We start from the raw sequence: 22,776 nt of genomic DNA, 5'->3' as shown, positions 1-22,776 counted from the left end.
ACTCCCATCATAAAGCAGCTGGAGCAGTGCATCCTGGGATGTATAAATTATAGGAGCCCTCTGAAGTTGTAATTGGAAATGGCAGCAACTGGAAGGTTGAAAGAGGCCGGCCTCGTTGGGCTGAGCACAGCTGCTCTCTCCTTCCTTTCAAAAGGCACACAGGACTGAGTCTGGCTGTGAAAAAAGAACGTCCTCAGACCACACTGAGTTCCTGATTCCTGCACCCCACTTCCCATTTCCTGCCCCCCAACCGTGTCTGCAGAGGCTGCGGGCTTTGGAGGCGGGCACCCCACCCAGGCCCTGTGCCCTGGCTCCACGCCACAGACAGAGTGGGCCGGAGGGAGTGAACACGGGTGCAGACCCGGCAAACGGGGTAGGCTCCAGGTCCACCGTCTCCCAGGGACGGCTTACCGTCGGCCTGACGTCCCCAGCCCCCTGAGGTCCCATCCACAAAGTGGACAGCTCGAGCCCCCCTGGCAGAGTGGTTGTGGAGATTCCAGCTGGGAGCCACAGGGAGTGTTGGGATGCTGGGTTGGGAGCTCGGGCTCTGAGGCTGGGCCGTCCGCTTCCTGTCACATCTCCTGCCTGCGGTGCTCGTGAGACCTTAACCAAGTCACTTAGCCTCTCAGCTGCAGTTTCCCCCTGTAAAATCAGGGGGATCCGTGACCTACTTCTGGTGGGGGGGGGGGGTCAGGAGGATGACAAGGGATGACACTTGGGAAGGACTCAGCATGGTGCTTCTTTGATGGGCACTGCGGATCCCCAGGGAGGCTGGATGGGTTCCCGGTTCTGCGTCCAGCGATGTGGCTCACACACCACACCTTGAGTGGCCAGGACGTGGTGCTTGACCCACAGAAGTGCTTACTAAGAGCTGTGATTATTCATGCAGGGTAAGTGCCCATCGCCTGCACCTGTGTGTGGTGCCCACGGTGGCTTTAGCTCAGTGCCCCTGACTGTGGCCCGTGGGCCAGCAGCGGCACCACCACCTGGGAACAGGTTAACAGTACAGAATCTGTGTCCCTGCCCCCACCCCTGACTCAGGATCTCTGGAGGCAGAGCCCAGATACCTGTGGTTTAACCAGCTCTGGGTTGCTGTGTTCCTTCACTCGCTCCGGTCAGAGAAACACTGCTGGGCTCACCCTCGAGAGCAGGGCTTCTCTGGGTGCAGGGTGGCTAACCCCAGCCTCAGAACCCCCTGGGTTGGCCAGGTGGTGCATGTTCCAGATCTAGGTTCCTAGGCCCTACCTCGGACCGGTGGATTCAGAATTTCTGGGTGGGGCCTGGCAATCTGCATTTATCCCTCTCCTCACTGCCATTCTAGTTGAGAGTCACGGGGAGGGGGGTCACTCGCTGCCTGAGAGCTGTGGAGAAGAGCAGGACCCCCACTCCCCACCCCTTCTGCATCTTGTGCACGAGGCTTTGCAGAGGCTGGGGTGGGGAGAAGGAGCACTGGGTGGGGGCCGGGAGCCCCGGGGCTCCAGCACGGGCTCCACCTGGGGTGCTGGGGCTGCTCTGCCTTGGACCCAGCGGGTGGGGCCTTTTCTCACGGCGAGAGGAGGGAAACAGCCTAACGACCACTGGTGGGGAATGGGTTGAATGAACTCACGCACACCATGCACATTGCCTGCCCCACAACGATGAGGGAATATGGGGCCAGGACAGTGTTTAACGAGGAGAAATGTTCACCTTCTCTGCTCAGTGCGGAAAAAGCGGCAGGTACGGAATGATCCTGTATTTGGACAGACGAGAGACTAGACGGATGTTAATAGTTCATAATTTTCCCAGGAGGATCATGGTGACTTCTATTTGTCTCTTTCCGTTTTTGTTTGTTTGCTTCTGTTTTCTATAGAGAACACGTGTTTTGTAAGAAGAAAAAAGTAGACACAGATAAGCATGTCTGGCCCAGGGTTTTCGGTCACAGGTGCCAGTGAGAGGCCCAGACTCCCAGGACTCCCCTCCCACTTGACCTGCCTGCTAGGGTGACCTTCACCACCATCCCTGTCACCTCCAGGCTGTGACCTCACCCCCAGTCCTTCACACTGTTTCTCCCACTCTTTCGCCTCCTGTCTGCTCTGAGTCCTTCCATGGCAATGGCGAGGACACCTCCTCCCCTCCACACAGGAGGGGTGGGGAGAGGAGAGCTGAGGGGTGGGAGGCCCCCCCAGCCTGTAAGCCTCTGGGGCAGAGCTCACTTTTCATCGGGGGTCACCTGGGCGCCTAAACCGAATTTCCAGAGTCTAGGCACATAGGATGTATCTGGGAAGCAACGGCTGAATGGAGACTGAACAGACACATAGCTGTGCTGGCCTTCGGCCTGCCAGCACGCTTCTCTGGGCTTAGGGGTTTCGGCTCTAACATTCGTGGAGGGTTGAGCTCTGATTCCCCTCAGGCCCTTCCAGCTTCAACCTGTTGGGACTCATACCTTCCCACTCCTGCCCCCTTGCCTGGTTTTCTAAGCAAGTCGTGCTGTCCCCAAGAAGGCTCCACCTGTCTGTCCCAGCTGCCCCGGCGAGCGTGCTTGCAAAAGCAGCTGCTCAGGGCAGGGCCTCCAGGCAAGGGTGACAGGAGGGAGGGGATCCCAGGTGCCGGGAAACAGTAGGCCACAGGGGCAGAGGGCACCCATTGGTCCTGAATCTGACATTGGTCTCTCTCGAACCCTGGGTAGCCTCTGTGCTGCCTGTGGTCGGGGAAGGGGGGGAGGGGTCTGTTTTCCACCTCCTCCTGTGCCCGGCTGCCATCAGGCCCCAGCAGCCCTGAGTCTCCGGCCCTTTCAGCTGCTGTTTTCCAGTGAGTGGCTCAGGGAGGAGGGAGGGTGGGAGAAATCCATTCAAGCCATTTGTTTTAACGACATTGAAGTAAACCCATGGGATTTGCGTGGTCACATGTTTTCAGTCTTCTTTCAAAGAAATGGATGGGTTTCTGGGTCTCTCCCACCACCAGCTTCCCTGCCTGGCAAGTCCGGGAGGCCCAGTTTTCAGGAAGAATCGTGAAGAAGGGGAAGCCCCCGCCAGGGTGGGAAGATCAAAGTGGTGTGGGCGAGGGGAGAGCTGGGACCACCTCAGCTTGGGGTTTTGTCTCCCCACGTGTGGAGGGGGCTCCTGCCCAGGTAACACCAAGGGTGTGCCTGCCCTCGGTGCATTTCCCAGCGTGTTTTTCTTGGCCTACGGAGCCTGCAGAAATCAGCTTTGCCAGCAAACCAGAGGCAGGAGCTGGGTGCTGATGGTAGTGCTCAGCACACAGCCCTACGAGGGCAGAGGTGAGGGAGGCAGGGCTCTGTGCTGGCTGGGGTCCGGCCCAGGAACAAGGTGCGTTTGCCTCGGGGGTTCTGAGAGGCTTTCTATAGGGCAGGAGGGAACAAGCAAGCCTTATTTCCCTGACTTTTTCTTCCTGGTAGTGATCTGCTCAGCCTCCAGCACCTCTGGGAAGCCTTCTCTGTCGCTGTCCCCACCGTGGGGGCCCCCGGCATCATGGCTCCATAGCCCCCGGCCTGCGTGTGGGTTTTCTTTCTTTTTTTTTTTTTTTTTTAATTTTTTTTTTCAACGTTTTTTATTTATTTTTGGGAAAGAGAGAGACAGAGCATGAATGGGGGAGGGGCAGAGAGAGAGGGAGACACAGAATCAGAAACAGGCTCCAGGCTCCGAGCCATCAGCCCAGAGCCTGACGCGGGGCTCGAACTCACGGACCGCGAGATTGTGACCTGGCTGAAGTCGGACGCTTAACCGACTGCGCCACCCAGGCGCCCCGCGTGTGGGTTTTCTTTTGCACTGTGAGGTCCTCACGGATAGGAATCGGCATCTCCGTGTTCTTATCCCCAGAAGCTCCTTCTTAAGGTCCCCCTGAGTGCATCCAAAGCCCCACCTGGCACTCCCAGGCCCTGAGTCTGGTCTCCTGCCCTGGTCTTGGAGCCCACTGAGGCAGTGGAAGGGTGTGTGTGCTCAGAACGCACTCTCCCCTCACTCTCCTCTCCTATGCCAAGAAGGAGTCAGGCTGGAAGGGAAGGGGGTAACGGGTGGGTGGCATTGGACCGTGAGGCACTGGCCAGAATGTCCCACAGGACAGACCCAGCCTGCAGCTGCCACAGGCGGGATCTCACAGACCCCCTCCCCTGCACCCCCAGGCCTTGAAGCAGCCGCTAACACCAACCGGTCTGGCTGGTTTGTGGGGACCTGGCCCCGTTTCTTGAGGGACAGGATGTCCTGCTGGGAGCAGCCTTTGTGCCTGTCCTTTCTGTCCTTCCCCCTTCTGGCTCTCAGGCTGGTCCTCTCCTGGCCTTTTTCTCCTCATTGCCCTCCTTGCCTCTCGCCTCACTGGAGGGCCTTGCCCCTGCCCTCCTTGAAGTGCAGGACGGTGGGGGTACCCGGGCAGGAGTCAGAGGCCGGGGCCTCCCAGGAATGAGGCGGGGCTGTCCAGGACCCTCGCCTGGTGAGACCCTGGGGGTGCCTGGGCCCTGGAAGCAGGACACCCGCTGGTTGGGGTGACAAGTACCAGGCAGGACCCCCGCTCCTCGCCCTGCTGACATGCCAAGGACAGGGGCCTGGCGGTCTGAAGAGGCCACGGAACAAGGCGTGGGACCAGCAGGCTCCCTGGCACCGTGACTCCTCCCTCCCGCCACCGCCCTCGCCAGGCTCCCCTCTCAGGGAACAGGAAATGGGGGTGGGGGAGCCCGGGTGTTCCTCTCGCCCTCTGCCGGGAGGGGCCGGGTGCCCCACTCCGTAGGTGTCAGCAGAACTGTCACCCAGCGGCGGGCGCCGGGGCTGGGATTTCCCTGGCTGACTCACCCCCGGCCTGGCTGTGCCTCAGCCTAGGCAGGAGTTGTTTGTGAAGGTGTCTGGTAGACGGAGGGAGTCCCAGGAATGGGGGAGCAGGTCCCTGGGGTTGGCTGTGGGCGGGGCCCCTCGCAGAGCTCTCCGCCCTCCGCACCTGCACCTGGAGACCCCAAGTGCTCCAGGGAGCACAACCACCACACTTCCCAACGCGGGAGGAGCGGTGAGGCACCTGGGGACCTGAGCACAAGCGGGGCTGCCTCTGCCTCCCCACGAGAGGGTCCCCCCAAGGGCAAAATGCCTTCCCTCCAGAGAATAGAGAAGCCATTGACTGCCCTCCTCCCCAGGCACTCCACAGACAGGCGCCTGGAGGAAGGAGGGGGGGACTGTGGGAGGCAGGAAGTGAGGCCAGCACAGTGACCCGGCCAGGGGCCGAGGACCCTTGGAGAAAGGGAAGAAACTGTAGGCTGCCCCCCAGAAGAACTCACAGGAGTCTGTGTGAGATTTCCAGGCCCACAGATGCCCTGGAGCACATCTTGGGGCCCTCCTCGGCCCCAGCTGCCGGTGCCGCCCTCAGCTGAGAGCTGGCAGCGGGGTGGAGGTGTCACAGTTACGGTGTGGGGGGGACTGGGGGAGGACCGTGCAGACAGAAATGTGGAGTGTGTGCCTTGCAAGCAGGCCTGTGGGGGTGGCGGCAGCAGAGCCGCGTAGGGTGAGCCGGGCTGGGGGTGGGATGGGATGTACCGTTCTGAGCGATTGCCCCGGCGTCCCTGCCCTCCTCTTGTTGATGGGAGGGAGAGTCACCCCCTGACGTCTCCAGGCTAGAATAGCAGGGGCTGGCAGCCCCCAGGGGCCAGGCTGCCAGGGCTCAGGTTCACAGGGTGGCATCTGGGACCCTGGCACGGCTCTGTCTCAGCAGACAGACTTCTCAGCCCTCTACCCACTGCCTGGCCTGGTGAGAAATGGAGCCATTTCTGTGGGCCGGGTGCCACAGGGGCAGCCCCAGTGTGTCTGATGAACGGGCCACTTAAACCCCCAGCAAGCACGTCTGGCCCCTTTGGCCACACTAATCCCTCCGTGAGCAGGCACAGGGCAGGGTGGCCTGGCGAAGGAATGTGGCCTATGGGCCCAGCCTCCTGAGTGACAGGGCTGGGGGCACAGCCAAGAGGGTAGGGCAGCATTAAGGCTGACTGGCTCTGGCCCGAGCAGGCAGCATGGACAGGCAGGGTGCAGGGGAGGCCTGGCCTGAACTGGGATGGGCCCTTAAGGCAGGGCCCCCACACCTCAGCCCCCTGAGGGAAGCAGTCTTTAAAGGACAGAGGGAGGGGCGCCTGGGTGGCTCAGTCGGTTAAGCGTCCGACTTCGGCTCAGGTCATGATCTCGCGGTCCGTGAGTTCGAGCCCTGCGTCGGGCTCTGTGCTGACAGCTCAGAGCCTGGACCCTGTTTCAGATTCTGTGTCTCCCTCTCTCTCTGCCCCTCCCCTATTCACGCTCTGTTTCTCTCTGTCTCAAAAATAAATAAACGTTTAAAAAAAAAATTAAAAAATAAAGGACAGAGGGACAGCCTAGCCCAGGAGCCCGCTAAGGGCCTGGGAGCCGGGCTGCAGGGCATGGTTCCAGGTTCTGCTCCTGACCTACTACTGACCTCAGTGTTGCCTGGGGCAGGTGTCTGCACCCTTGGCCCTCACCTTCCTTCCTAGAGTGATTATGTGTGACTCAGTGGCCCAGAGGGTTTCTTCACACCCAGATGTTCTGTCGTTTACTAAGCCCCCAGCATTAGAGAAGAAGGGAGGGCCCTAGGACCTTCTCCTGGCACCTACGTGGCCAGGTACTTAGGCAGTGAGGAGCAAGACAGAGGTCTGCCCTTGGGATTCTGTTTCTTCCTCCCTCCTCTCTGGGGTGATGGGACAAGTGAGATCATGGCCAAAGATTCCCAGTAAAGGGACCTTCCGGCAGGTAGTTGGGCTGGAACTGTTACCCTTATTAGGTATGAGTTATTATCACCATTACTGTGGAGTTGGCTCCCTAGAGCCTGCAGGGGGGCTCCCTGGAGGAGGTAGTCCTGGGCTGGCATCCTGGCCCTGTGGTCAGGTTGAGTAGCAAGAGGTCAGGTGGGGTAGCTGGGGGTCTGGGTGGCCAGGAGGGAGCCCTGGCACCCCTTGGGCTCGGCCAAGCTGCCGGCTTCCATCTGCACAGGAGCGGCCCACCCTCCACGAGTTGGCGGGGAGACCTCAGAGCTGAGGAGTGCGTGTCCCCAAACATCTTGTTCACAGCAGATGGCAGCCGCAACTCCCTTTCTCCCTCTGCCGTGTCAGTTGCATTTCCCTTCCCTTTGCTCACCCCTTCTGTTAACTTTGGTTTCTGCTTTCCAAGTTGGGGAGGCAGCCTGCGAGCCCCCAGAGCCACCTGCGACTATGGGTGAGGCTAGGTGCTCAGACCATGGACGGTTTCCAAAGGAGGGGAAATCTCAAGCCCCTGCCTGCTTGTTGGGGAAGCTCAGTCTTGCCCTGGTTCCTGCGTGCTGTTAGTCTCTTGGGCCGTTCCTGGAACTCCAGCCAAGGCTGAGTCCCAACCCTTTCCATTCTCTCTTTGCTTGTTCACTGTTAAGATTCCTGCATGTATAATCCTTTTTTAAAATGACGTTTGAAATATTTGGTTTATTTAAAAAATAAAACAGTATATCCATATTCTCCCCTTATGGAGACCTTTTCTCATATACTTGGAGTGACCGTTTTCAAGCAGCGGAACGAGGGAGCAGGCCAGGGCCTTGTCTGACTTTTCTTGACCGGCTGTTGCACACCAGGCCCTGGGGTGCCAGGGACACAGGCAGAAGGTGCGGCCCTGCCCTCCAGGAGCTCCCAGCGTAGTAAGGAGCCAGGGTACTCGGGGAAGGAACGGAGGGGCACTGACCAGGCCTGCTTCTGGGTTGGCAGGCTTCTGGAGGCTTCACAGAGGCTGCGGTATTCGAGCTAAGCCCTGGAAGGCTGAGGAGTTCCCAGGTGATCAGGGTTAGAAAACGCATTGTGTGCAAGGGCACAGAGGCGTGAAGAGCTCTGACCCCTCGGAATGCTGGGCTGTGGTAAGAAGCAGGGCAGATGAAGGGCAGGCTGCCTCATCAGCATGTGCCGTTCAACCCCGGGGTGGGGTCAGAGGAAACCTCACTCCCCTGGCTGCTTGTGGGGTGAGGTCAGCCTGAAGCAGAGCCCTATATGGGGAACAGGGGTGGCACAGGCCTTTCTCAGCTGGAGGGATTCTGGGACCTGGCTCATGGCTGCCCTGAGTTTGGGGCCAGCAGGAGCAGACCCCCTGCTGGTAGAAGCAGCCACCTGCTGGTAGAGCAGCCCCTCCTGGTGGAGCAGCCCCCGCTAGTGGAGCAGCCCCCCCTGGTGGAGCAGCCCCTCCTGGTAGAGCAGCCCCTCCTGGTGGAGCAGCCCCCCCTGGTGGAGCAGCCCCTCCCGGTAGAGCAGCCCCTCCTGGTAGAGCAGCCCCTCCTGGTGGAACAGCCCCTGCTAGTGGAGCAGCCCCTCCTGGTGGAACAGCCCCCCCTGGTAGAGCAGCCCCTCCCGGTAGAGCAGCCCCTCCTGGTGGAGCAGCCCCTGCTAGTGGAGCAGCCCCCCCTGGTGGAGCAGCTCCTCCTGGTAGAGCAGCCCCTCCTGGTGGAGCAGCCCCTCCTGGTGAAACAGCCCCTGCTAGTGGAGCAGCCTCCCCTGGTGGAGCAGCCCCCCCTGGTAGAGCAGCCCTTCCTGGTGGAACAGCCCCCCCCCGGTAGAGCAGCCCCTCCTGGTAGAGCAGCCCCTGCTGGTGAAGCAGCCCCTGCTCCTGCAGCCTGGGGTCAGAAGTCTCCCTGGAGGCTGAGGCCAGGGGGTCACGGAGTAGCTGGATGAGCATGCCCTTGAAGGGTGAGGTGTCCAGGCTTCCCTGGTGCTGCCCGTGTTCTGTGCCCTGCCCTGGCTCTACCTGACACCCGTGTGACACTGGGCAGAGCATATGTGTATCGAGACCCTCATCTGTGCTAAACTGCATTCAAAGTGTTTCCCACGTGGGTCCTGTCCCATTTAACCTTCCCGAGGGCCGCTCACATGGGCACTGCTGGCCCCAAAGCCCTGAGGCTTGTTCAGTGTCACCCAGCCAGCACGTGGCCAAGCAGAGGCTCCAGGCCCAGGTCAGCCTGACCCTCCCCGGCATACCTCCTTCTGGATTATGTGTCCTGTCCCCTAGAGAAGGCTCAGTGTGGGAAGCCTATCTCCCTGAGGACTTGTGCCCTGCGCATTCTCCCCTGCTGCCGCCTCCCCCCTACCTCACCCTCCAGTTCCCCCTGGGGGCCTCCATAGCAGCTGTGGGCAGAGCCACCCTGAGCAGTCGAGTGCCATCCTGTAGGGCAGCAGGCCCAGCAGAACGGTGTGGCCTACGGTGTTTGCTTTTCCCAGCCCTGCGTTTGCTGGGCCACTTACACCTGGCTCGTTGTTTGCCCAAGGTTTGCCCTCCAGGAACATGGGGTCGGGTGAGGCTGGGCAAGGGTGGCAGGCAGATGGTCTTCTGCTTCAGGGCTTCTAGATTAACCTGGAAGCTTCCAGCGTCTTCTGCATGACCAAGGAAGGCCACACTGCCTGTAAGTGCCACGCCCTGCAGTCCCAATGCTGGCTGGGCAGTACCCGGCCTCGCCCACGCAGAGCGTGTGACTTTGCAGTGCCGGGCCTGGCGTGCCTGGCGTGCCAGGGCGACAGCGGCAGCTGGACAGTCGGCAAGGAGCAGAAGAGGTCCCCAGAGCCCTTATGTTAGGCACTGGCAGAGTGTGGGGGCGAGGGGTAGCATCAATGGGACTTTTGTGTGGCTGGGGCAGAAGCATCCCTCACAGGCACATCTGCCCCAATCCTTCCTGGAGCTGCTGCTGGTCTGCAGCCCTCACCCTTCCTCCCAGTGAGGAGAGCTTGCCTGGACTCAGCCAGTCCCCGCCCTGCCCTGCCCTTCACCCCTTTTCAGATGAATCAGCCCCAGGCACTTGGTGATTTCTTCTTGGGCCCTGGGCCCGCCCCTCTGCCTGCCCTCCTGACTTCCAGCATCCTCTCCCTGGTCTGGCTGAGTCCTCTGCTCCATAGTAAGTCATTGACCAGAGACTGACCTCAAGTCACGGACCTCAGGGAGGCCACGGGCCTGGTCCTCGAGGCTGGTGGGAACAGATTAGGTGGACAGAAGCCAGGTGGATCTGGCACCCCGGCGAAGAGGGAGCCCTCTCTTCACTGCGGCTGGGACCCCAGGGAAAGGCCTGCATCAGCTGGGGAGGGAGCCAGCACCTCCCTCCTTGCAGTCCTGCCTATGGTGGCCCTCCAGAGTGGCTCTGGTCCCTGAGGGTGGGGGATCTTGGCATGCCATGGGGTATCCACCCTGCTTTGCACCGTGGCCTTTAGCAGACCCACTGCTCTGGCCCGTGGTCTCTCCACCGCTTGGTACCTGCCAAACAAGCTGTAAGGACAAGCAGGCTATCACCAATAGGCTGTGCTGCACCCTCCTGGGCAAAGAGCTCCGTGAGCAGAGGGTGGCCGACATCACTCAGGCTGGGGACAGCCTTCCCAGGTGGGTGCGGCTTGCAAGAGACTGCCTGGTCACTCCCACCCTGCCCTTGGGGAGCTGGCCAAGAGCATCGGGCTCCTGGCAGTGGGGAGCCCAAGTCCCTCCACCCCTCTTCTTAGCTGGGGGGGGGGGGGGGGCGCAGGACGGATGTGGAGGAAGGACGGCGTTGAGTCGCTGTGGCCACGAGGCCCTGTGGAACCTTCTCTCCTGCTGCTGGTCAGGGGTGGGTGCCCACCCCAGGACCGACACCGTCTGCAGGCTTGGGCGGCATTGCAGACAGCCCCGTCATCAGGCCCTGCACCCCACACGCCACTCCCGCGGCAGCAGTAACGACCCCTAATGTGTGTCGTGCCCGGTACCCGACTGTTGTTCCTCACGGCAACGCTGTGGGGCTGGTACCCTGGCAACCCCGTTGGCAGGGAAGGAAACTCCTGTTTGTGGTGTACTTTAACCCACATCACTTAGATGTTATTTATCCCCCTTTTACAGGAACCAGGGCTCCAAGGGGCCGCGACTTGCCCACATGTATTAGTGGCTGGGCCCGGGACCAGGCCTGGATTCTCTGACACCAAGCCCCGCGCGTTTCCCACTCTGCCCCTGCAGTAAACCCGAAGTGCTAATAAACGAGCACATTGATACATAATTAATCCCACCTTGGATCCCTCTGTTCTCTCTCTGGGGAGCTCTGAGCGCTTCCCAGACGTGATCTCAGGCATCCTCCTGAAGCCCAGAAGAGGGAAAAGGAGGCTCTGTGCAGAGAGGGGTGGAAGAGCCGGCACAGAGGGGCTGTGGGTCTAGAAACCAGCCCTCTCGCCGCTCGGGCTGTCCCTGCCACACACCGCGGCCCCCTGCCTCTGGTAGGGCAGATCTGGGGCAGGGAGGTGTCTCTCGGGGCCGCCCGCCCTCTTCCTCTGGTCCCTTTGGGGTTGTGTCTGCGTGAGCCAGGAGGAGAGAACCTGGGGTGAGGCCCAACGCTGTGTCTTAAAGGGAAGTCATGACATTGCCGAGGCTTTTTATAGTCTTCCTTCCAAGAAGCTCTGGCTACTTCCGGTTTGTTCTCACATTCCGAGGAAGTTGGCAGAGAGCAGATCAGGGTCACAGGGAGGGAGGCAGAGTGCAGACCTGCGGGACAGGCCCTTGACCAAGCCATCCTCCGCCAGTGGCCCAGGAGGCAGCTCCGTTCCTGTCTGCATTGTATGGTGAGGGACCGAGGCCAAGAGACTTCCCACGGTCACTAGGTCACGGGCAGGTCGGTGACCGGTGAGGTTTGGTTGACTTCACAGGCCGGTGCCCTAAAACCGCTGGGCTGCAGGGCGGCCGCTCTGGCCCGTCTCCCTCCCAGGGCGGCCGTGAGGTGCTGCCCTCCATGCAGGGAGAACGGGGCCTCGAGGTGAAGAGCCCCTCAGGCAGCAGGGCCTCCCCGAAAACCTGGTCACGGACCTCGCTCCGTTCTGCCGCCCTCAGGCAGATCACCCAGCACCCCCTCCCTGCCACAGTCTCCCCATCAGCAAAACTGGCACGCCACACTTCTTCCCCGCCTCACCCACGGCGGGGTCGTCGGGCGCCAGTGAGGCCCCGTACGCACTTGCGGCTGCAGGAGCAGTTCAGGACGGAGCTTGGGTCTGGCGGGTGGTGTGGAGAGGGCCCCAGTGGGCTGGACGGCAGGAGCCCTGGGTTCCGGGCTGGGCTCTGCACCGGCTCCCTCGGGGCTGTGCTCACACGCCGCTCCTTCTCAGGCAGCAGGGATTCGGTGGGTTCCTGCCACCTGCCAGGCCCTTTGCTGGGAGCTAGGGACACAGCAGGAAGAAGAAAGGCAGGGTCTGTGCCCCCCGGGAACCACACCCGGAGGGGGGAAGGGGCTAGATAGTAAACAGGCTAACAGACAATGGCACTGGATGCAGGAGTGACAGTGAGGTGATGGAGAGGGACGGGGACGGGCGCACCTGAGATCCGGCTGGTGGGTCAGAGGAGCCAGGTTTGAGCTAGGATCGGAGTGACACAAGAGACCAGCCACTCGAAGACTGCAGCGGGTAAGGGACACCTCCGGGCGTGGGGAGGCCTGAGGGCCTGGGCGTTGAGATGGGGCACACTTGGCTGTATGAGGGACAGAGAGAAGGCCCGAGCACTGGACGGTGATCAGCGAGGGCAGCGTGGGAGGAGACAAGGCCAGGCAGGCCAGCGGCACGAGGGGAGCATTTTCTAAATGGGGTGACTGGAAATGGTGCTGGGGGGGGTCAACCAGCAGACAGACGTACTCTCTCTGAACCTCTGTTTCCCCTCCCATGTGGGCTTGGCATCCCATGAGAGGCCCCCCCCCGACCCCCCCGAGATACGGTCCCCTCCCCATGGTCGTGTTTGGGGTCAGAGCTTGGTAGCAGGAAGGGCAAGGAGCTGACTGTTCAGGGGAGACGCCTCCACCCTGGGCAGCGTGAGCACAGCCCAGGAACTGCCCCTGAGCCGATGCTGCCCAGCTGACACCTGGGCCTGCTGCAGCCTGGGGACAGAACTGGGCTGACCTGACAGTCGGCTTCCAGGAGAGTAGGTACATGTTGGGGTGGGGCGGGCTACCCCAGGCCTGTGTTCTAACGGTGCTCCTCCCGGGGCGGGCGGGGTGGGACCAGGGCGCCGTCCGTCCTTCCCTGTCCGCAGGAAGTGCTCCAGGAGCGTGACGGCCCCTGGAACCAAGATCGCTTGCTGTTTGTCCAGTTGTACCAGGACCATCTGGCTGGGGCGTCCTTGACAACACCCTCTCCTGTACTGCCCCCTCCCATCTGTCACCAGTGTCCGCTGCCCCGACTTCTCTCCACCTTCATGCCTCCTGTGGCCCGTGGTTACTGCTGACAAAGCTCAGACTCCAGGGCCCTGCCCGGGCTGGGCCCACTGGCCTTTCCAACTCGGTCCTCCTTTTTGCTCCCATCCGGTTAATCTGGTCTGTGTTCTGTCTTTCCTGGTCCCCCTGCGTGGGTCCTCCTGCTGAGGGGCAACCTCTGTGTTGCCCCCCTCCTGGTGGTCTCTTGACTCTGGCTTGTCCTTCAGACCTCAGCCCCGGCTCCCACCTCCTTACTCGGGCTCTGACAGGATACCCCCCTGAGCACAAGACACGGAATTTGTCATCGCTGGGTGTGGAGATTCGCTTCAAGTCTCTCTTTTTTTCTGGCCTGTGGGCTCTGTGAAGGCTGGTCCCGTGTCGGCCCCTGGCGTGTTGCAGGCACTGTATCTGTTGGATGTCCTACAGATAGCCAGACGATGGCAGCGTGCACGCATTTCATTTTAACTAGGATTCACCTGTGTTCACACCACCCAGAGCCCACCCCCGGAGCTGTTCCTAGGCTTTCTTCCTCTCATCTCCTCCCCTGCCCCAAGCCGGGGAGCCTGGGACCAGACCCTGGCCATGTGTGATGGTTGGGGGCTTTACCACTGCTCGGCCCGGGGCCACCTCCTGTCCTGTGCTCCTGGATCAGCCAAGCCTGGGGCCTGGAGCCTGGGCCCGTCAGGGGCCTTTCGTGCAGAAAAGGACTCACTCGGAGGCATGCTAGCGGCTGGAAGAAGGAACAAGAACCACACGTTCTAACAGAGCGCTCTCGAGGCCACCCAGAGAGGCTTTCAGGCCGATGGGAAGTTTGGAAATCAGGTAGAATCTCGGCATCACAGTGGGACAAAGGCGGTGCGGGAGGGGGCCCAGGGTCAGGTGGTTTGGGAGCCGGGGCCCCTGGCCTTGGGTGCCACATCTCCTTTGCAGGCCGGCCAGGCCTCTGCTCTCCAGGGGCCGGGTGCCCTCCACACTTGCCACGGAAGCGGTAGCAATGCTGGTCATAGGAGGCTCAGGGTTGGAAGCCACAGCTGCCTCCCTCAGTGTCGGGGTTTCCCGTCCCCGGTCAGGGCCCTGCTTGGTGTTGGCGGGCTCCCAGGCTGCGAGGACGTTCTAGTCAGGCAGGCTCTGTCGAACACGGGCAGGGAGGGGGCACCCAGGAGGCCCCGGAGCCCACAATTCTAGGTCACCTCCTGCAACATCCAGAGGCAGGAGTGGTATTTATAGCAGCCAGCGGCCACCACGGGTGGGAAAGTCAGCAGGAGCTGTGATGCAGGCCACCCCCCTTCAGGTCCCCTAGCTCCCGCTGACTCCCTCACCGCCACCCTCCCGCTCCAGAGCCTTTCTGGGACAAGCGATGAAGTCCGGGCCTGCTGAGAGAGCAGGCATTGTCACACTGCCTCCCCAAGCCCTGGAGGAGCTGAGGTGCCACTTTCTGCCTGGCAGGAGCCTCGGCCTCTGCCGGTCTGGCCAGGACCTCGTCCGTCTCCACCGCCCCAGGTGGGCATCCTGTTAGCACTCCGTGCCTGGCCCTGCCGGTCTCTCTCGGTGCTGTTAGCTCTTCTTTGAGAGGTTCATTCTAGGAGTCGCCAGCAGCTTTGCAGACCTTCCTGGGGCCAGCAGGGGTCCGCGAAAGGCCTGCCTCATTTCCCCTGGTGGCAGGCAGTTAATGGGGGGCCATGGGCACCTGCCCCAGGGTGACTGGGAAGAGGCCCCCCGACCACATGCCTGTTACTTCCTCCCTGCTGTGTCCTCAGTAAGTGGGCTAGAAGGACGGCAGCCGTGGTCACCAGGGCCACACCCAGGGAGCAGGCAGAGAAGCAGAAGTCACAGAAGTGACAGTGTGACACGGCTAGGGCCTCACGCCCCGGAGGGTGAGCCCTCTGGGAAAGAAAGTGACACCAGACTGTCGAGTCCAAAATCCAGCCAGGATTCTCTTCCTATGCAGACAAAAGCGGGTCCTCGGGTCCCGCCCAGGCATGAGCAGGCTGAGGAAGGCCGACGCTTTTCAGCTGCCCGATGCGGTTATCCCCATGGTGGAGGCCTGGGCTCCCCTCCCGGGCTCGCCCCATTTCCAGACTGTTGCCCAGGGCCTCCAGACCCCACCCCCTAGGCCAGGAGAGAAGCAGGGGGGAGGCTGAGCTTTCTCCCCGCGAGCACCTGCGTGGGGGTGGTGCCTCAGACACACCAGGAGGCTGCAGGAACTCAGGCCGTGGCTCTCCTGGCCAGTCCTGGGCTGATCATGCAGGACGGGGCTTAAGGCCAACTGGGGACGGGCCCTGAGCCTCACCAGGGAGGGGCCTCTGAAGTGAGAGGGCCATCTGGAGAGGAGGAAACCCCTGCACTCGCTCAGTTCTGAGCAGACAGGAGATCTAGTTGGGAGCAGGAAATAGGCTTGTCCGATGGGCAGGGACGGAAGGGGCGGCGGTCGGTGGAGAGCTTTATAGCCAGTGGTTGGCAGTTTTAATCGTATTTAAAGGGCATTTCGGAGCCATGATACGCTTTTGAGGAGGGGGTTGATTTAATTAAAACCATAAACTGTGTGTACGTGTAGCTGATGCTACCGAGCACCCGCTCTGTGCTGGCCCCTGCTCTCAGCACTTTACAGCTTTGAACTCACTTTGTCCTCACAGCAGCCCCACGAGGGAGGCTCTGTCATCACCATCCCGGTTTACAAATGCAGTCGGTTCTGTAGTTGATGGGTCCTGGGAAGTGGGCACTGTGCTCAGTGGACCTCTGAGTGAATAGAGACACCAGGACAAGAGCAGGTCTAGGACCTTCTGAGCCCCCACCCCCTCTTGGAGGCTTATGGCAACTTGTGCTTGGGTGTCCAGCTTTGTCCTGCCCAGGAAGGTGGGAGGGAATGGGGGGGGGGGTGGAGTCTGAAGGACAGCAGAGTCGGCCACAGGCCTCAGTGAGAGGTCCTGGGTCGATGCTTCCTGTGACCCCTTTTGTCCTCGGGGCTCAGGCCAGGCAGACACATGTGTGGCGTCAAACTAGTTTGGGCTCCTGCCTGGGGCCCCGGGGCTCTTTCCTTGGCCCTTCTGAAGCAAAACCACGTAGAATTCTAAAAGTCAAGGCCAGAGTGGACCTGAGAGGTCATCCTGTCCAGCGCCTCTCAAATGTTTTGAAGACTGTTCAGTTCGAAGAAAATGTCACAAGGAAACCCAGTATTTAGAACAGCTAAAACCCGCTCTGACGACATAGCCCACGAGCCCCAGGAAGCCCTTGCCCTGCCTGCTGTGACCACTTCCCCTTGTCTGGGGGTCCCTGAGGGTTTCCGGAACCCCGCTTCAAAGAGTGTTGATATCCCTTCACGGGACACAGGAGAGGAGGGCCACATGGGGCGCGGCCCGGGCCGGGCGTGTGTGCCCTTGAACGCAGAGCGTGCTGCCCCCATCCATGTCCCGTGGGGGGCAGGGGATGTTGGCACTCGCTGTTACATACGGGAACTCTGCAGACCTCCTCCCCTGGGAAAGCGCTCGTGTTACATTGTCACTCGATGCCCGCCTGCTTCCTTGATGCCCAGGGAATGGTAGAAGTGAAACCCGATCGCCAGGCGGCTGGCCTGTGCCCTAGATGGCTGGGCTGCCCACAGAGGTGGCCACTTCTTGGATCCTTGGCCCGTGCAGACTGTGGAAGGCGTTTTCCCCAATGTGGGTGGGCCAGACCCCGAGACCCAGCCCACAGCCTGAGAAGGTGTGACAGGACCATGCTGGTGCACGGTATGCCGGGCTTGGGGGTGAGAGCTTCCAGAGTTGAGGCGTCTGGCTGGGTGTGCCCACTTAGCATTCTCATTAACAACCTCATTAGGGGGCCACTAATGAAGTGGAAGGTGCTAATTCCTCTCAGAGGTGTTGCCAGCACAGGGATGGGGAGCCTCCGCTTCGGGAAGCTCTGGGAAGCCAGGCCAGGGCATTGCAGTGAACTGCCTGGTAGAGGGGGCAGGGGGGCGGGGCACTCCCAGTTGGTGGCTTTTACAGAGGCCCCTCAGGAGGCTGGAGGGGTGGGGGGTAGGGTGAAGACGACGACAGACTGGGCAGATGGGCATGAGTAGTGGGCCTCTGCCCCTCGAGGCATCCTGAGTTTGAGCCCTGGGATGTTCTGAAACTCAGACACAGATGCAGAGAATTCCAGCAGTAGCACGGGCATGGCCTCGGGCCGAGCCCCGTGGTACAGGCTGACCCGTGGGATAGTGATTCCCGTCTCACTGGCTTGCTGTGGATGAAAGGAGGCAGGGCCGGTAAAGCCTCAGCATGAGAAGGGAGGGCTCCCGGGAGAGGGAGGTCAGGTCATCCCATAGGTTGGCAAGAATAAGGGCAGGCGCGCGTCAGCCAGGTAGCCGGGGATAGAGAGCTGGGCCTTTCTGTTTAGGAGGGTTGTCCTAGATCGCAGAGAAGTTAGCACCCCTCCCACACCTCGGGGGCAGGGGCTGGGTGCAGTGAAGACAAGGTCTGAACACTCAGGAGACGCGGTCAGTAAATAAAAATAACGGAACGAGTACTTTCTATGAGCTGAGTGCTTTATATGTGTTACTTCATTTACTCTTCGTGACTCCCTTTGAAGCAGGGACCTTCGCTATCCCATTTTGCAGATGAGGAAACTGAGGCTCAGAGAAGTGAAGGTCACGGACAACTGGAAGTGATAGAATCAAGATTCAATCCCAGGGCTACCCCGCTCCAGGGCTGCAGGGAAGGCAGCGGCGGGCTCATCCGTTGGCCACCAGCCTCCAGGTCTATGCACTGGGGGGAGGGAGGGTTCCAGAGGAGAGCAGGGTGGACCTGTGAGAGCACGTGGGGGGAACAAGGGTGATATGGAAAGGACTCGCCCTGGATGGAAACAAACTTGGGTTCCCCCCACAGACTGGCAGGAGGAGCTGGCCTGGGGCTTAGAGACGGCCAAGCAGCACCATCAGGAGGCTGGAGAGCCCGCCTCTCTGGGCCATTCCAGGGTACCTTTGCCCCGGACACGGGAATGAGTGTGGGACACGGGCCAATTCCTAATTTCAGGGAAATAACCAGTTTCTGAAGAAGAACTCAGAAACAAAACCTGGCCTGACTGAAACCTGGAGGGACCCCTTTCGCTATTGGAAACAGGTCCTTTGGGCCCACGACTGAAACCCCCAGAGGGAGGAGCAGGGGAGGGGGGCGGGGTGGGAGGACGATCCGGCCCGGCTGCCAGAAACCCTCCGGGGCCCTCCCTCCTCCTTCCCCAGCAGCCAGTTGTCCTCGCAGAGCAACTAGCAGGAGACCAAAGGCCCCACTTGATTCCCAGGGAGCTGGCTGGTGTCAGTGACAAGGCCGGTGGCAGATGGCAGATCCTGTTTGTTGTAGAAGAGAGGAGAATAATTAGCGTGAGAATGAGAAGCGGGAGCCTCAGTGATAAATGGAGCCCTGATGAGGGCTTCTCAGGAGGGGCTGGGAGCACAGCCTGGAGCAGAGCCTGGCTCTGCCTCTTCCTAAGTGGCCTTGGGCAAGTTATTTAACTTCTCTGGGCCCCGGTTCATAATCCTTCAGATGCGGTAAGGCTAGCACTTACCTCAGAGGGTTGTTAAAAAGGTGAAATTAAAATCAAAGGAAGTCGTGGGGCGCCTTGGGCGGCTCAGTGGGTTAAGCGTCCAACTCTTGATCTCGGCTCAGGTCATGATCTCGCGGCTTCGTGAGCTCGAGCCCTGAGTTGGGCTCCGTGCCAGTAGTATGGAGCCCGCTTGGGATTCTCTCTCTCTCTCCCTCTGTCTCTCAAAATAAATAAATAAGCGTGTTAAAAATGTATGAAAAAATAGAGGTAGTATTTGGGAACGGCTCGCTGCAGTCCTTGGCAGGTAGTAAATGCTGTGTAAGATCAAAAAAGCATAGGTGTTAAAATAATTGTTGGACGGCAAGCAGGCCTGGCCGCCGGCAGTTGGGGGCTAGTCCTTCTCACTCAGTGCGCGCGGCCCCAGACTGCGTTTTTGTGGAAGGAGCTCTGGCCGGCAAGCCTAGCGGTGACATGGAGAGAACAGAGCACATAGACGCGGCCTCAAAGCCCGACCTGGCCCCTCACTCATTAGACTGTTGAACCCCCGGAGCCTCAGTTTGCCCCCATGCGACGTGGGAACAGCCATACCCACCCCTCGGGTTGGAGTGAGGGGCAGGGGAGGCACCTCCCCTTCAAGGCTGTCCCGGTGGGGAGGACGGGGAAGGCGCTCGTTAGTCTAAGACTCAGGGGGCTCAGGGCACAAGTGGCGGCGGGTGCCCCTCCTGATCCCAGACGCACCAGGCGCCCTCTTCTAGTCCCAGGGCCTGAGGCTGGGAGGGCCCATCTCATGCTGAAATCCGGCCCCAGCCCTGGGCAGGCTCAGCTCTGCCTTCTGCTCCGGCACAGCTGAGGCGTGGAAAGCAACAGCTTTTGGGTCCCTAACTTGGGTGGCACACACCCGGGCACAGGCTGGTGGCGCACGCGGCCCCCCAGCCCACGCATGCTTTGTCTCTGTCGCCTCCTGCGGCTCCTTCCCCCTTCCTGTGCCTTCCAGAGCCCAGCCTCCATGTGGGGCCAAGACCCCAGGAAGGAGAAGGGGCTTTCAGGGTGGAAGGGACATGTGGGTCTCAGTGTCTGTGCCTGGGAAGCGGAAGTCCGACGGAAGGAGGCACAGATTTTTTTTTTTTTTTTTTCCCTTTCAAGTAACTCAAGGAGGCTGCTTGAAATCCCAGCTCGGCCTTGTCCTTGTCGCGGGATCCTTGGGCAGACGCTGCACCTCCGCGAGTCATGGTTTCTTCATCTGTGAAGCGGGGGTAACCGAGGCTAGAATAAGACGACATTTACAGTGTTAGCTCTGTGCTCTCTCCTGGCTCCACAGCCTGCTGACCTCGAGACAGGCCATGGGACAACCACTCGGGGCTCAGGCTTCCTCATCCGCAGAACAGGCCGACACCCACTCTCTCCCACGTGGCGGTGCGACCATGAGTCCGCAGCCAGATGGAGACCCAGAGAGTCCTTTATGGTTTTCCAAGGCCCTGCCTCCTTGCTCTGTAGGGGGAGCTTTGAAGCCAGCGCCTGAGTTCAGAAGCAGGCGGTTGGTTGAGTCCTGCTCCTCAGAAGCAGCGCAGTGGCGAAGACACGGCTTCCGGAACCAGGCTGCCTCCCAGAGTTGTTCTGAGGACGAAGAGAGATATGTTTACAAGGGGCTTAGACGAGACCCCAGACTTGGTAGGCAACTAACAAATGCCAGAAGAAGCAGAAGGACTGAGTCCCAGACTTACAGGCGGGCCATCTCCTCCCCATCACCCTGACACCCTGGAACCACCCTGCCGTCTCAGGAAATCAGAATCCGGTTTCTGCGTGTTGAGCCCCTCCCCGTGCGGGTGCTCTCACGGAAGCCACATAAGTGAACCGGGAGGTTAACTAGCTCTCTAACTAGCCGTGAAGCTGAGAAGTGGAGGGGTTAGGATCTGACCACCACCGAAGCCCGTGCTCTGGACGCTGATAAGGAGGGGCAAGAGCCATCTGCCAGCACAGTTTCAAGCAAGAGGGTGGCCCATGGGCGAGCCCGCCCCAGTTAGGATAGAGCCTCTGGGGGCCGCCATTCACCCTGCAGGCTGCCAGGGGCCCGGCCTCACTGTAGTCATTCCAGCCCCAAGTCAGATGCCCTTCCCCCACCAAGACTAGACAAGCTCCAGCATCCAACACAGAAACAATCTGAGCCAGACCGAGAGAGCCTGGCAGACAGCACGTGCCTGTCCCTCTCACCTCCTGATTTCAAAGCCCTTTGAAATCCCATTCATTGTGGGCACCAAAGATCAAAATACCCTGCAGAGCTAAAAGAGCCCTTTCAGGCTGCCCAATTTCCCTTTTTACTTTGGCCACCAGGAAGCATGGAGTCTAGTAATAGTCTTACATGTAGTTCCTGTGAGGGCCTTTAAGTCTTACCCGTGTGCAACTGATTCCCCCCAACCTTCTGTTTTGATTTCCTTAGCTTTTGTTCTGAAGCTTGTTTTGTTCTTCAATCTATAGTCCACCTCTTCATTGTTTCTGGTTCCTCTAAGGCACATGCAACCATTTATTGTAAAATTAAGTAAATAATAACATAAGTACAAAAACGCAAGCCTCCTATTAATTGCCCAGGCTCGTCATTCTCCAGAGGAGGAAACTGAGGTCTGGAGGGGCAGTGACACTCCGGCCTGGGGACACTGCTCTTGGGGCAGGACTGGTGGCTCTAGGATGTGGCTAGACCTGGCCCAGTCGCCAGCCTCGGCAGGCAGGGGTAAACTGAGGATCCAGGGAAGGAGGACTTGGGTCTGAGGTCTCTTTTCTGTCCTCTGCCAGCTGAGCTGCAGAGTAGTGGGGACCCTGCCATGGGAGGTGGCGGGCGAGCCAGCCGTGAATGACTCTGTTTGAAACTTATAAGCGGTTGATACCTTCTTGTGGGTGGATCTCGGGCAAGGGAGCGCATGTGGAGCGGCCAGTTTCTAAGAGGGTTATGCGTCAGGAGCATGAAAGAGAGATCTCTTGCAGGGAGTTCGAGGAGGGTGTGCGTGAAGAAGGGGGAGGGAGGGAGCCCGCCCCGGGTCTCTGGGACTGTGTGTCCATCCCCCCGGGCGTGACACCACAGGGCTGGAAGTGTGGGGAGGCCAGGAGCCTCTGGGGCCTTTCTGAACCTTGGTTTCCTCACCCATAAAAGGGGGCGACGGGACTGTTTCTGAGCCCCTCCTAACCGACATCCTTCATTAGGTGTGGGCCTTGGGTGGCAGTAGGTATGACCTGTGTCTCCCACCCGCAGAGTCTCTGAGCCTCAGTTCCTCCTTCGGGAATAGTGCTGGCAGGGGAGGATTTGCTGGGCACTTGGCTGTGTGACAGCTGCTGTCTTAAGTGTATGGCTCACTTAACCCTGTGACAGTTCTGAGGGTAGGTACTGTTCTCAGCCCAGTTTAGAAACTGAGGCATGCAGAGGTTAAGTAACGTGCCTAAGGTCACACAGACAGTAAGTGCGGAGCCAGCTTTCAGGCATGGTCTGTTTTTAGAGTGTGCAGACTGAGTGCTGTTGTCACCCACCTCCCTGCTGTGAGGCCAGAACTTGGGACACAGGAGATGCTCACCTGCTGTCAGGCCCTGTGGTTATCCCTCCCTTCCAGCTCTGGCCAAGTGGGAGATCTCATGGGCTGACCTGGAAGCTGGGGGTGGCCCTAGACGGCCTCCCAGAACACATCACCCTGTCTCCTGTGGGTGCCGGGCTCACCCTGGCTCCGGCGGCCTGACCCTACTCCCGTCTCCCACCAGCCCTGGGCCATCAGGAGGACAGATACAGCAGCCGTACCCTCCTTCCTCACCTGGGGGCTCTGGGCACCGTGCTGGCTAGGACCAACTGTGGGAGGGCTCTTCTCCCCAAAACCGGCTCCCAGGGCCAAGCCCAAGGGGACCTTAGGATTAGAGGATGAGGCCCAGCCTGGGGCGCTTTAGCCAGCAACCTCCCAAGGCCCATCCATGGTGAGGGCATCCAGGTTAGCCTGTCTGGGCTTACACCTGTTCAGTAAGGCCCCTGCCCGCCAGCTAGAGCCAGCCATGGGCATAGACAGCATCTGCCCAGACCTCAGCACCCAGTCACAGATCACCCTGCCAGGAAGTCCCCAGAAAGCCCCCCAGGAGCTGTCCCCCCAGGACAGC

The 22,776-nt window shown here is 60.3% G+C and overlaps 1 protein-coding gene across 1 annotated transcript; it reads right to left on the bottom strand.

The window, feature by feature from the left end:
- Window positions 1–11,326: 11,326 nt before the first annotated feature.
- Window positions 11,327–15,035, bottom strand: LOC125932579 (proline-rich protein 2-like). The gene is made up of 4 exons (XM_049644963.1): window positions 13,747–15,035; window positions 12,848–13,006; window positions 12,275–12,425; window positions 11,327–12,118 (listed from the first exon to the last, which is right to left on the bottom strand). Exons 1-4 carry the CDS (start codon window positions 14,057–14,059, stop codon window positions 12,064–12,066), a joined length of 678 nt encoding a protein of 225 aa, XP_049500920.1. The 5' UTR covers window positions 14,060–15,035; the 3' UTR covers window positions 11,327–12,063.
- Window positions 15,036–22,776: the final 7,741 nt, after the last annotated feature.

Source organism: Panthera uncia, chromosome D1 (genome assembly GCF_023721935.1).
Source record: "Panthera uncia isolate 11264 chromosome D1, Puncia_PCG_1.0, whole genome shotgun sequence".
NCBI classification, from domain to species: Eukaryota; Metazoa; Chordata; class Mammalia; order Carnivora; family Felidae; genus Panthera; species Panthera uncia.
The sequence above is the reverse complement of the archived record's forward strand: the minus strand, read 5'-3'. Positions and strand labels throughout refer to the sequence as shown.

Excerpts from the sequence above, each read along its gene's own strand:
- LOC125932579 (XM_049644963.1), bottom strand. The coding sequence starts at position 14,059 with ATGTGGCACCCAAGGCCAGGGGCCCCGGCTCCCAAACCACCTGACCCT. Across the intron at positions 13,007-13,746 it reads TGGCCCCGGGCCGAGCAGTG|GGGCCGTCACGCTCCTGGAG; the intron begins GTAAAGCCCCCA and ends TCTTGGTTCCAG. Across the intron at positions 12,119-12,274 it reads ACCCACCAGCCGGATCTCAG|CTCCCAGCAAAGGGCCTGGC; the intron begins GTGCGCCCGTCC and ends CTGTGTCCCTAG.